General features: G+C 42.0%; 1 protein-coding gene across 1 annotated transcript; it reads left to right on the top strand.

Moving 5' to 3' along the window:
- The first annotated feature begins 802 nt into the window (after positions 1 to 802).
- me3 (malic enzyme 3, NADP(+)-dependent, mitochondrial) lies at positions 803 to 12,525 on the top strand. Its single transcript, XM_047601514.1, has 15 exons — positions 803 to 985; positions 1,409 to 1,638; positions 4,319 to 4,452; positions 5,103 to 5,252; positions 6,460 to 6,535; positions 6,616 to 6,777; positions 6,942 to 7,045; positions 7,116 to 7,225; positions 8,439 to 8,536; positions 8,634 to 8,747; positions 8,833 to 8,938; positions 9,472 to 9,614; positions 9,887 to 10,060; positions 10,149 to 10,247; positions 11,519 to 12,525. The coding sequence occupies exons 2-15, from the start codon at positions 1,414 to 1,416 to the stop codon at positions 11,678 to 11,680; spliced, it is 1,857 nt and encodes a 618-aa protein (XP_047457470.1). The 5' UTR covers positions 803 to 985; positions 1,409 to 1,413; the 3' UTR covers positions 11,681 to 12,525.
- The last annotated feature ends 453 nt before the right edge of the window (positions 12,526 to 12,978 follow it).

Here is a 12,978-nt window from a genome sequence, read left to right as displayed (position 1 = left end):
ATAAATCAATCACAAACTTCCACAAACGTGAATTGTGAAGATCAGACCGTGACAACAGACTTGAGTCTCAATTCGCTAACTGTAAACACTTTTGAACAGAAGGACTCTAATTTAGCCTTGAAATTAACTTGTAATCTGAAAGGGTGCACATCACAGATACGTAATATTGGTTCTCTTTGTCTACTTTCAGGAAACCTGATGTTTTGGGGCCTTGATTTTTAAGCAGACATGTAGAAAAACCAGATGCAAAAACAATTAAGCTGCGTTATATGTGGTTTCTTTGTTTATTACAGCTGTCATTAGATTTCTTTTTTTTTTTTTTTTTTAAATGTCGTGTAACTTCATTCATTACAAAGTCTGATGCATTGACAGTGTATTCACTGTATGGAGTCTCATCATGTGCCTCAGACTGGGAGGCACTGGGAAGGTCCAGCAGAGGGAGCCAGTAGTTATTAATACGACCTGCAGTGTGCAGATGGTTTTCTCCTTTAAGTGCGTTGTTTTTGTCAGAGCCCCTAGCATGACTAAGAGTTTAAAAATGCTGTAGATGTTGGAGTTTCCACTGCTGATTCACAAAGAAAGTATAAAGCACAGAAGAGTAGTATAAGAATTAGCTTATTCTGTCAAAGTTTAGTACATTGCAATTGGTTCTTTTAAGCCCATTCAAAGATAATAATGTTGTATTTTGAGTGCAGATGCTGGAGATGGGGCCTGTGTTTACTGTGTGAGGAAGGGGTGGTGGGCTGGAGGCTGGAGGCTGGGCTCTCCAGCCTGATTGGAGGCTCAGTGACTGGGAAGTGAACCTGCCAATGTCAAAGGACGGTCCGGATCCCGGATCAGCTGTCGTTCCTCCCCCTCCCACCTTCAAGTCAACTCAACACAACACAACAGTCACCGTCTAAACAAGACCCAGGCGGAGACGAAGACACAAGTGCCTCCTGTGAAGACAGAAGTCAGGTGCACGGCAGCTCCTCGCAGTTTTTAGGTGAGGCTGACGGAGCATTAGCTTCGAGCTAGCTATCTTTAGCAGGTTGTTCCATAAAGAAAAACACCAAATTATCATAAAAGATGCAGGAGGCTAACACTAGCTAGCCGAGCTGATGCAGCTGCACACATCAGCATTTATATATGAACACACTTAATAATTCGGCGTGTGTTTTAGTCTCCATCACCGAATGCTTTGTTGTCTAAATAGCATGAGTGTGTGTCCTCGCCTATAGCGTAAAGCTAACAGTTTACCGCCTTGGTTGTTTACATGAAGATTGAGCTGCAGGAGTATTCACAGTATGTTTGGTATTTCTAGGTGTCCTTTTACTAAACTGGAAGGTGAATTGCTTCATTAACACCACCAGTAGCACACACACACACACACACACACTGCATATGTCCTTTGTTTTTCTACCTGCAGGCACAATGAACTCCCTCCCTGGAAGAGCAGCTCTGTCCCTGTGCAGGCGCACGGCCGCCGGTGGGATGCGGATCTTGTCCGGTGCCTCGGGTCTCCCTGCAGGGGGTCTGCCCCCGGACCGGGCCTCGGTCCAGGCCGTGCGGGTCTGCCACTCCGGGGCGAGCCGCAAGGGCAGCGTCAACACCAAGAAGCGGGGCTTCGACATCACCAGAAACCCCCACCTCAACAAGGTGAGCACACCCAAGGCGCACCTGCTAATCCATGCGTAAAGCCTTCTCCATTATATTACTGTTAAGAAACTAAACCTGAAAAGACTTTCTCCAGGTGAGAGTGAAGCTCGTAGCATACCTGGAATTTGTGCATGTTGATGCATAGTGATATGTTTTTATTCTCTTTATCTTTTCGTGCTCCTTTATTATTATTTTATACCTGGTATTAAGTATATCGGGAATAGTAGTTTGAATATTTCAAATATTTCGAATATTTATAAAAAACATCTAACCATTTGTACATGGGAAAGAAAGAAATAATGACTATAAATCAAAAATCTGTTCCAAAAAGTAGTAGGAAGAATTAAACACTTTATGAAATTCCTGCCGCTTTTTAACTATTACTCAGTACGTTCTATATAAACATCCATATAAATATGGGCATTACACAAATATCTATGTATGTGTATACATGCAATTGCACATGCAATTTTAAATAATACATGTATACACATATGCACATTAATAAAAAAGCATACGTGCTACATAAATATACCATATGCTAAGTAATTACAATATAACAATCAGCACTATTAATTAAAATCATTAAATCCATTCATCACAGTCCCCAAACCCAGTTACAGCTTACGATTGCAAATGCAAAATCTAAAACTATTCACCCATGAGAAGCGGATCTCAGTTTATTTTCCATTAAATAGACCCCTAATAGATCACTGTAGTTGGTTTAGTGTAGTCAATCATCTCCAGCTTACACTGTGGTTCTTAATACCTTTGCTGCATTTTTCTCGTCTCGTTCATGTTGCCATACAGGGAGCGAGAGGTGATAGTGGATAGTGATAGTAGTTTCCGAACAGAAGTTATTACCACATGCTGATTGTAATCATAATCACCATTAGGCCATTTAATGTGTTGCTGAACACCTGTTTTTTACATAACAGTTGTGTCTTAATTCGAGTGGAAAAGGTTCAGTTTTATGCAGCAACGTGCCTCAAAATCCAAACATGTGCTCTCATTGCACGTGTCTACAGACAACACTATGCCCCACATACCATTTGCCATGGTGGTGGAACATATATAAACACACAATACCATATAAGTACCACATGAATGCCACAGCTCCTGTGTATGTGAGATAGGCAAGAGGTTAAACCGACCCCTGGTAGAGATATTAATGGTCTCCCTGCAGATTGATCTGACGTTACTCTGTCTCCTTCAACGTGTTAAAAATACCCGTGGTCAATTAAAGAGAGGATACTTATATTATTATATACTACTTATATGGTTCTTTTCATCTCTATGTTGCCAGCGGTACAGATACAGATCGTTAAGCTGAGTTTATTGCTCGGATTTTGATTATGAGGAGGTCGAACCAACAGTTCTTCTTCCTCTGATGCCCAGTCAGCACTTATACCAGCTGACTCACGGGTCAGTTAAGTGCATACAGCCAGGAAGTGAAGTCCTTCTGAGATAACAACAATTTGAACTACCCAAGCAATTTTTTATGTGATCGTATTTCCTCAAATTCAAACAGTTTCTCTCGTGACGTCCTGTTTGGTTTGAGGCTGTTTCACAATGACCTTCTCCACAGGTCACTTTATACACAAAACCATTTATTTTTAGGAAAAAAACAACACTTTAAATCAGCTCTTATTCATATCGATGAAGATCCGTCTTCTCTTTGTTGTAGACGGCTATAAAGTCATTACAGGTTTTGTAGCTTTATGAAATCCATGATAAGGTGTGGATAAAGGTTAATCTAATAGCAGTTTGTGTGTCTCCCACTCATATCTATTCACCCTCTCAGCTTGTCCTTGTGTTCACTGATAGTGTGGGTGAATTACAACTGTATCACATTCATTCCTTAACTTTCTTTGCCCACTTTTCATGTTTAGTTTAGCTCTAAATGCAGCGACTACATTTTCTAACAAAGGAAACTTTTCCAACTTCTCCCGTGACTTTGGTTTATTTTCAGAAAGTTTTTCCTTCCAGTTCACTTTCTCTGTTTCTCTGTCTGGTGCTAATTTGGTGTATCAGTGTCTCCTCTTTAATGACCTCCAGCTTTACGAACAGTGGAGTTCAGCTGTTGAGCGTCTTCTATTCGAACGCCTATCAGCTGCAACAATTGTAAATGTGCACGATCAAATTTCACACCCGGCTGTGCCAACATGAATAATTCACCAGGACACGAGCGAATACAGACCCACAGGAAAACGCCTAGCAGGCCAGTTTATTCCCCATGTAGGTCAGCGTGAATCAAGAGGAAGCAGAGACGAGGGAAGAGAGCTGACCGGGAGGGGGGTGGGTTCAGGCGTCCTCACTATTGGACAAAATAAATAGATTAAACCTCACACCTCCCTCCAATCTCTCTATGTGAAGCTTGCCAGCGCGCAAACAGGACCGAAGCAGCAGCAATAGCTATAACTAGAAGGCAGAGGGATACCAGGCTGCTCACCAGAATAAAAGTCCCATGTTTTTCCTGCACAAATCTCAAGTTATAATTAGAAAACATCAAACAGACCAGTGGATTTGGGCGTTGGCCTAAATCATGACTGACCTCACAGTGTTGTGACTAGCACATGAGTCACTGCGGTCTGGATTGTTTGAGTTGTTATTTAGCTCTTGGCCCCGTTCAAACTCTTTTCATTATGCGTTATATAATCGTCCCTCTTCCACCGTGCAGGGAATGGCATTCACTCTGGAGGAACGCTTACAACTGGGCATCCATGGCCTGCTGCCACCGTGCTTCCTCTCCCAGGACGTGCAGGTGCTGCGCGTCATGAAGAGCTACGAGACCCGCGTCAATCCACTGGACAAGTGAGAGAACAGGCGCAGACGCACACAACATGAGCCGCCTCCTGCTAGAGGCCGGCTCACCCAGGCTCCAGATGTCAGGTCACATCTGTTGTCACTGCAGGATCGGCTGCTCTTAAAGTTTATTCAGTGTCACTTCAGAGCCTCGCAAATGAGTTTGCGGCGGCCGGGAAATTGACTCACACACAATGTAACGAAGCTGCTTGTTGCCCCTTTTAGCTCTTCTTCCGATAATATTGTCAGGCTACATTTAGACTGTAGTGGTTACCAAAAATGTTTTCAGTTCAAAGAAGGCTTGTAAATTCAATTTATTTAAAATGTCACGTTATAAAATAAGACTACACTCAGTCAGCCTGGTCTCTTAATGCTTACCATGCTATTATTAGCCTACAATGACAATGCTAACATCTGGTGGTTAGAAGGTGTAATGTTTATCAGTTTAGTTTATTAGCATGCAAACATTGCTAATCAGGAACGAACAATACCGCCGAGGTTAATGCGCTTGTTAGATTTCAGTTATTAAGTAACTAGTTAAAGTAACTTGGATTATTTCGTCTCTAGATAGATGGTAATACGTTGAAATACTGTCATCATACACATTCATATTTGAATTTGCCGGGGGTTTCTGGAATTAAAATCCGTCTCCTTCTCAGGTACATCCTGCTGATGACGCTGCAGGACAGGAACGAGAAGCTGTTCTACCGCCTGCTGACCTCTGACATCGAGGAGTTCATGCCCATTGTGTACACTCCCACTGTCGGCCTGGCCTGTCAACAGTATGGACTCGCCTTCAGGAGACCACGGTGAGATCTGCACTGCTTGTGTTGGTGTTAGGGATGACGTTAACGATGCATTTCGCGAGGCAGTTAAAAATCGATACAAATGTGTGACGATTCAAATTGGCTGAGATGAAAAATTAGTTGCGATCCCCTTTTTAAACAGCAGAGGGCGTAATCTAGTTTTGGGTTCGCTTGATCGACGTCACTACATAAAAAATGGGATTCTCTTTAATTTGTTAACCTCTGGAAACCCTGCATCCTCATATGGGGACATTAAGTTTTAAGTTTTATTGCACTTTATTCTGCTTCATTTAAACCCGTTGTCCTCATAAGTGGACACGTTAGTCTGCCATCTAGTGGTAGCGAAGGGCCAATACACTAGTCGATATGAATTTCATCAGATTCATTCTGCAGACGATCACAGGGAGAAAAATGGACGAGGGACGAAACCTCATTAAATTGTACGATTCTTATCAAGGTTCCTAGTTTGATATGATGCAACAAGATACAATGTTGCTAATTAGAAAGTACTTGTTTGAGGACATTGGGACTTCATTGTTGGCAAATCTTTGCACTTCCTTTTAAAATTAAAATAAAGAGTTTTATACTTTGTCACACATTGGGTGACTTTTTATAATAAAAATAATGAAATAATCCCAGTGGCTTTATATGCAGACAGTTTTTTTCAAAAACTACTACATCCTGTTCAACGATTATGCTCAGTTTACTAATCCCAAAAACCTTGGATAAATTAAAAATACAGACTCAATAAAAGCTCCGGTGTCAGGAGGTTAAAGAGAAAATATAAATATATGATTTTTAAATATGCATTCATTGCATGGTTTGCATTTCAAAGTGACATCTGACATCAGAAATGTGTTTTTTGTCTGAGAAATAATTAAAGGAAAAAACGTGAGAAAGTATCGGAAATCGTCTCGAATCATGAGTTTGTGAGTGTATTGTTACATTCCCAGTTGGCATTAATTCATACTTTTATGTTTACTTTGTCTGTGCTAACTAAAGCTAGTAGTCCTAGATCACAGTTTAAAAAAAAAGACATTGAATTCTTTAATCTAATTTTTATCTTTAAATGTGTGTTTTATGTATTAAGACTTTACTACTCTGATTTTCATGAGTCACCACAGTAGCTTAAATCAAAACGAAAGCAAAAAACTAATCTAAACTTGCATCGTCAAATCAGTTAAACCTGTGTCGTCCTGTTTGTTTACAGAGGACTCTTTATCACCATCCATGACCGAGGACACATCGCCACCATGCTCAACTCCTGGCCTGAAGAAAACATCAAGGTACAGACGGTTCAAACGCACCGCTGCTTGCTCCGGAGAAGCAACGCACCCATTGGTAATATGTGTTGGTCTCTGTCCAGGCCATTGTGGTGACAGACGGAGAGCGTATCCTCGGCCTGGGTGACCTGGGCAGCTATGGGATGGGGATTCCCGTTGGGAAGCTGGCGCTCTACACAGCCTGCGGTGGAGTTCGGCCCCAGCAGTGCCTCCCCGTGCTGCTGGACGTCGGCACGGACAACCAGGTGAACCTGACTTCAGAGCTGTAGGGAGGCTGCAATCAGCTTTTATGAGCTGGTGCAGGACTGCGTATCCGCCTCTTATCTGTCGTCTGAGATATCGTATCAGTTTAGAGGATTACTGAAGTGATGAAGTCTCATTGTTCAGCTGACTTGTTATTTTTGTGCAGGCGCTCCTCGACGACCCTCTGTACATCGGACTGAAGCACAAGAGGATCAGAGGGAAGGAGTACGACGATCTGATCGATGAGTTCATGCAGGCGGTGACGGACAAGTGAGTAGAAACACAAACGGTTAAAAGAGGCTGATCCTGGAGACTGACTGATGAGTCCGTTCCTCTGCAGGTACGGGATGAACTGCTTGATACAGTTTGAGGACTTCGCCAACAGCAACGCCTTCCGCATCCTCAACAAATACCGGAATCGATACTGTACCTTCAACGACGACATCCAAGGTACTTCGCACATATGGGGTGTCAGGGTGGTTGCTTAATTTCCCCACTGGGATAAATAAAGTCCTGCCTTATCATGTTACTCCAACCTTAAATTAGGCAAGAGAGCTTTAATGCTTTTAAACACAGATCAGCCACAACATTATGACCACTGACAGGAGAAATAAATAACATTAACCACCTTGTCAGTGTTCTGCTGGGAAATGTTTGGACCTGACAACGTAGATGTAACTTAGAAGAGTATCACCCACTTAGACCAGACCATGAACCCCCACCCAGTAGCCAGGCCTTCAAATTCACTAGATCCCAAACCCGATCAAGTATCTCTGGGATGATCCACAGAGGCCCCTCCCCTCAACCCATAGGACCCCAAAGGCCTCCACTAACAACCTCCCGTTACCAGACACCACAGGATACCCTCACAAGGTTCATGTCCATTAGTCTGATGAGTCACAACTGTTTTGGAGGCACAAGGGAGACCTACACAATGCTAGTCATAATGTTATGCCTGATCGGTTTAAATAAAAGTACTCTGGGGTAATTAGTCACAGCTTGTACACATGATCACATGTGTTAACACAGAGACAATACACCCCAACCCATCGGACAAGTTAGTTAGACAAGAAGAGGTGACAAATAGTCAAATTGACAAATTTGTTATTACACAGGATGAGATGTTACGATCCCTTGTGCGAAGATCTGAGGCAAAACGCATTTGCGAACGCAAGACCCAAAACCGAGCAGCAGGCTGGCAGTCAGCTACCACTAGCAACCAACAAGAAACAAGTAGAAGCCAGCTAACTAGCCTAGCCAACAGCAGTAGGTAAGAAGTGATGGGATATGCAACAACATATCACCCAACACTTCTCCCCTCTGCAAGACACATTTAGAAACTCAGTCCAACTGAAAAAAAACAAAATAAAACAAAAAGATCAGCAGGCTAACAGTCAGCTACCAACTAGCAACCGACAAAAAGACACCAGCTACTTAGCCTAGCCATTAGCCTAGCCAACAGCAGTAGGTAAGAAGTGATAGGATATGTGACTGTCAATAATAATAATGACATAGTGAATAATAATAACAATAATAATTTGTCCAAAGTCCACAGTATGTAATCATGAGGGTAACCAGTCATCAACAGACAGGTCGTTTCATTGTTTAGGACTCACAGGGTGAAACCTCTGTGCTGAGAATAAACTTTTCTTGTTTCCTACAGGAACGGCCTCTGTAGCTGTTGCTGGTGTCTTAGCTGCTCTCAAGATCACCAAGAACAAACTGTTGGACCACACATTTGTTTTCCAGGGGGCAGGCGAGGTGAGAGGATTCAGTGTATTTTGCAGAGTAAAAATAAGTAAAACGAGCCGAAACAAGAGGCGATGATGCAGATGAAGAATTGTTTTTTTTGTACCAGGCTGCTTTGGGCATCGCCCACCTGCTCATAATGGCCATGGCTAAAGAGGGACTAACTAGAGAGGAAGCAGCCAAGAGGATCTGGATGGTGGATTCAAAAGGTCTCATTGTAAAGGTAACAACGAGCCATGTTCTCGTACGTAAGCCGCCGAACAGGAACACGTTCTGTTTTGAAAACACATTGCTTTACACACATACAGGGCAGAGGCCATCTGAACCATGAAAAGCTCGAGTTTGCACACGACCACCCGCACCTGAAGACCCTGGAGGAGGTGGTGCAGACCATCAAACCCACCGCCATCATAGGTGAGCTTAGCAGCAAGAGTTTTTTTTTTTTTTTGCAGTGAAGCACATGAGTTAAATAAATATCAGGTCTGTAACCACTTTAAAAGAAAAACACTTTTTGTAACCCACGTGTTTGTTGTTTATCCCTGACCAGTCGTGGAAAAACAGAGAAACATTTTAAAGGTGAATTTTTTTTCCTCCGACTTTGTACAGTACGATAACAACCTGGTAATTTGCTCTGAATCGGCTAATACACTCTTCATTTAATCCAATGCGTCAAGAAGAACTTTCAATGTTAAAATACAAACTCTGCATGTAAAATAACAGATTCTTCAGACTTTTAATTGGACAACTCTCACAATCAACAATAAAATAGGAAACTGTTAGAAAATTACTAGAAGAAGAAAAAGACCCTGGCTTGAAACTGCAATTTGGAAACTTCCAAACCTGCAAAAGGCACCACGGTTCCTGTTGTTTCAGAGCTGGTGAAGTTTAAATAACTGCTGTTGCAAAACTAATCAAATCTCCCTTTTGAATTCCTCCTGAATGCAAAGGCGTGGCCGCAATCGGAGGAGCATTTACCGAGAAGATTATCAAAGACATGGCGTCGTTCAATGAGAGGCCGATCATCTTTGCACTGAGTAATCCTACCAGCAAGGCCGAGTGCACAGCGGAGCAATGCTACAATCTCACAGAGGTAACGTTCAGCCTGTGTACATTACACAATCTCTTCTGTAAATCTGCATTAGAGGCCTTTTAAAATCCATTATTGTCCGAAGTGATCCTCTGTCATGTTTTGTTTCATTTACTTTGACAAATTTGACACCAAAGCTGTAAATGTCAGAGACTTTTTAAAGCTTAGCAAGAATTTCCCCCAGACGAAGCTAATGACTTTGCCTTTGTGGCATTTTGACATTATGAAATAGTAAATTTGACATTGTTTATCTCCCTCCTTGTCTCTTTAATCAGGGCCGGGGCATCTTTGCGAGTGGAAGTCCATTCAACAAGGTGACGCTGTCTGATGGGCGCACCTTCTACCCCGGACAGGGAAACAACGCCTACGTCTTCCCTGGAGTCGCGTTGGGCGTCATAGCCTGCAGAGTGCGCCACATATCTGACGACGTCTTCCTCACCACTGCAGAGGTCCTTTACTCCGTTCCTGAATTTGTCTTGTTGTTCACCCGCTCATCCTTACGACTGCTTTAATGTAGATCTTCTGTCTTTGTCTCAGGCCATAGCTGACATGGTAACAGAGGAGCATCTGGCCGAGGGAAGACTTTATCCTCCCCTCAGCACCATCAGAGAGGTGTCCTTCAAGATTGCGATGAAGGTGGGTGATCACATGAATCACTATCAGCTTATAACTTGCTCATTATATCTTCTATCTCTGTGGTACTTGAAAATCCCAATTGTACTCGAGAACTTACCACATGTTTATCTTCATCCAAAACTGGACAAAACTGAGATCTGATCACAGATGGTGGCTCAGGACGCATGCTGAGATGCATTTTAATGTCAGGTTTGAACAGATGTACTACGAGCTAACTAGTTGAGCTCAGATCATCCAGGACTAATGGTGTTATCTACTGTGAACAGAGCATTTATCAGGGTACATTGGCACTTTGTTCTGATAAACGACAGAATGAGACTGAAAAATAACAAATGATGGAGGGGTGAGGGAACAGAGCAACCTAAAAAAGGTTGAGGGTTGAATGATGGTTGACGAATGGCAAGAGGAACTCGTGGTTTGTTTTTAGTGGCAAATATTGTGAGTTTAAGCCTCAGAGTCCCTCTCAAAGATGCTTGTAGAGGGACGAGATGGGGGTCCAGTTGCCAGCCGCGTAATTAGTGGACGACGCCCTCTGGTTGGCGGAGGACGGCACTGGGAATGACATCACACCTGGGTTATCGGCATTCTAGTTACAGAAGTGGGGAAAACTATATGTCTTCTCTTCTCCAAATATAACTTGTTTTGTTTTTTAAAAAGAAGTATATATATTTTTAAACTAAATTTAGGCTATTTAAGCTACACAAATTGTAAATCGAACAGATAACTTGAAACAATGCATGAATTTTTACTAGAATTATTTACAGTGATGAAATTTACAACACCACACAAGGCAGAAATTTATAAAAATATTCAAAACTTCTGCTTAATTGAAATGTAGAAAAAAACCCCCACTATAATCACAGTTTAACACAATGGTGTTTCACACTGTTTTAGTTTTACCAGACTACTGTGTTTAGAAACTTGTAGTTCCCATATAACACATGAAAAACTTAAATTACACTGTAACAACATTTCAACATACGTATGTCAAAAAATATTTGCGACCAATTTTAATGCAACTAAATATAATCAGAAGTGCTAATAAACAGAATATTACAGGAGCTTCTAATTACTGTTTACTCGTGGGGCGGCCATCTTGGTTCACCAAATCCGTTGCAGTTGAAAATTCCAACTCAGAAATTCCCACTTGGGTAGAAGGGAATGCACCATGAGCTCTTAACGTTCACCTTACAGCTGTGAACAAGCTTTCTAAATGGATAAGTATTATTTATTTATGACTGTATCATGTCCTCTGTGTCCTCCTCTACCAGATTGTCGACTACGCATACAGAAACAACATTGCTTCCCTGTACCCCGAGCCTAAGGACAAGGAGGCGTTTGTGCTGTCTCACATCTACAGTCCCGATTACGACTCCTTCATCCTGGACACGTACACCTGGCCGCAGGACGCCATGAACGTCCAGGACGTGTGACGTGGGCCGCGTCTCTCCAAACCTTAACGTGCTGCCGTGGTGTCACGTGCAAGTTCTGCGTCGTCTCCTTTCGAAAAATATTTGCAGACGATTTTTTTGCCTTTTAGACTTTGTTTGTTTGGGTCTTTTATTAATGTCGGTGAATGTCTGCCCCCTCCCCAACAGTGGTCATTATAATGAAGCGCCAGTCGAGTGGCGCAGAATAAGATATTCCGTTCAAGTTTTATTTTTTTTCTCCCCTATTTTCGTGTACTTTTTTGTTAGAGTTTAGCATATCAGATGTCTATATGAAGCTTGAGCTACACTCCTTCCTCTAGATTGTCCAACTAAGATGTCGCTTAAAATAATCCTTGTTTATGAATTGACTGTATTGCACAATGCTTGTACTGTAAAACAGAAACAGAAAACAAGTCTAATTTTACAGCTTGAAATATAAAAATGAACTAAGACAAGACACCAGAGGACACAGCCAGCTCATCCCTGTAACCGCTCCTTATTTTACACTCCTCTCATATTTTAACCGGACTGAAAGATCTGTGCTGCCTCTCTGTCTCAATCAGTCCCTTGTGATGGCAGGCTCTACTGTTTTCTTGAATGTGTTCAAACGAAACTTTGCCTGAGATTTAAAAATCTCCAGCTGGATGTTTTTTTCTTCTTGTTCACAGTGGTGTGTTTTCCTTTTAGTTTTTTTTACAGAGCTCTGCCTGTTTTATGTATTCTTTTTTTTTTTTGCCAAAGTTACTGAAGAACTGTTCGTTTTAGAGAATGAAGGTGTACAAGCTTTAGTACCGAGAGATGTTTTCAATGGGAACATGAATCTTTTTAAATAAAACTGTTTAAAAATGTGTGATTTGTGGGCTTCAGTCACTGAGACACGTAAAGAAAATACTGCAGCAGTTGTAGAAGTTCTTGAAGTGGTGTAGTGGGTTCCCTGGATGTTGACTGCCCCCTGCTGGTGAACTCATGTACTGTCTTATTTCAGGTCAAGTATTGTACACTGATCAGGCATAACATTATGACCACTAATGGGCAAAGTAAATAACACTGACCATCTTTTAACAATTCAGTGTTGTGCTGAGAAACGTTTAGACCTGACATTCATGTGGATGTTATTTAGACATGTACCACACACCTAGACCAGAGCAGGTACCCCCATCCCCAGCAGGATGCAGTCTGACACAAACACACACACAACAACTCAAAAAAACAAACAAACAAACAAGGGAGACCTACGCAATATTAGTGATATGGTCATAATGTTATGCTGTGTCATGTGTACATCCAGGTTGTTACTCTTT

Source organism: Mugil cephalus, chromosome 12 (genome assembly GCF_022458985.1).
Source record: "Mugil cephalus isolate CIBA_MC_2020 chromosome 12, CIBA_Mcephalus_1.1, whole genome shotgun sequence".
Classification (NCBI taxonomy): domain Eukaryota; kingdom Metazoa; phylum Chordata; class Actinopteri; order Mugiliformes; family Mugilidae; genus Mugil; species Mugil cephalus.
This window is presented reverse-complemented; position numbering and strand designations above follow the sequence as displayed.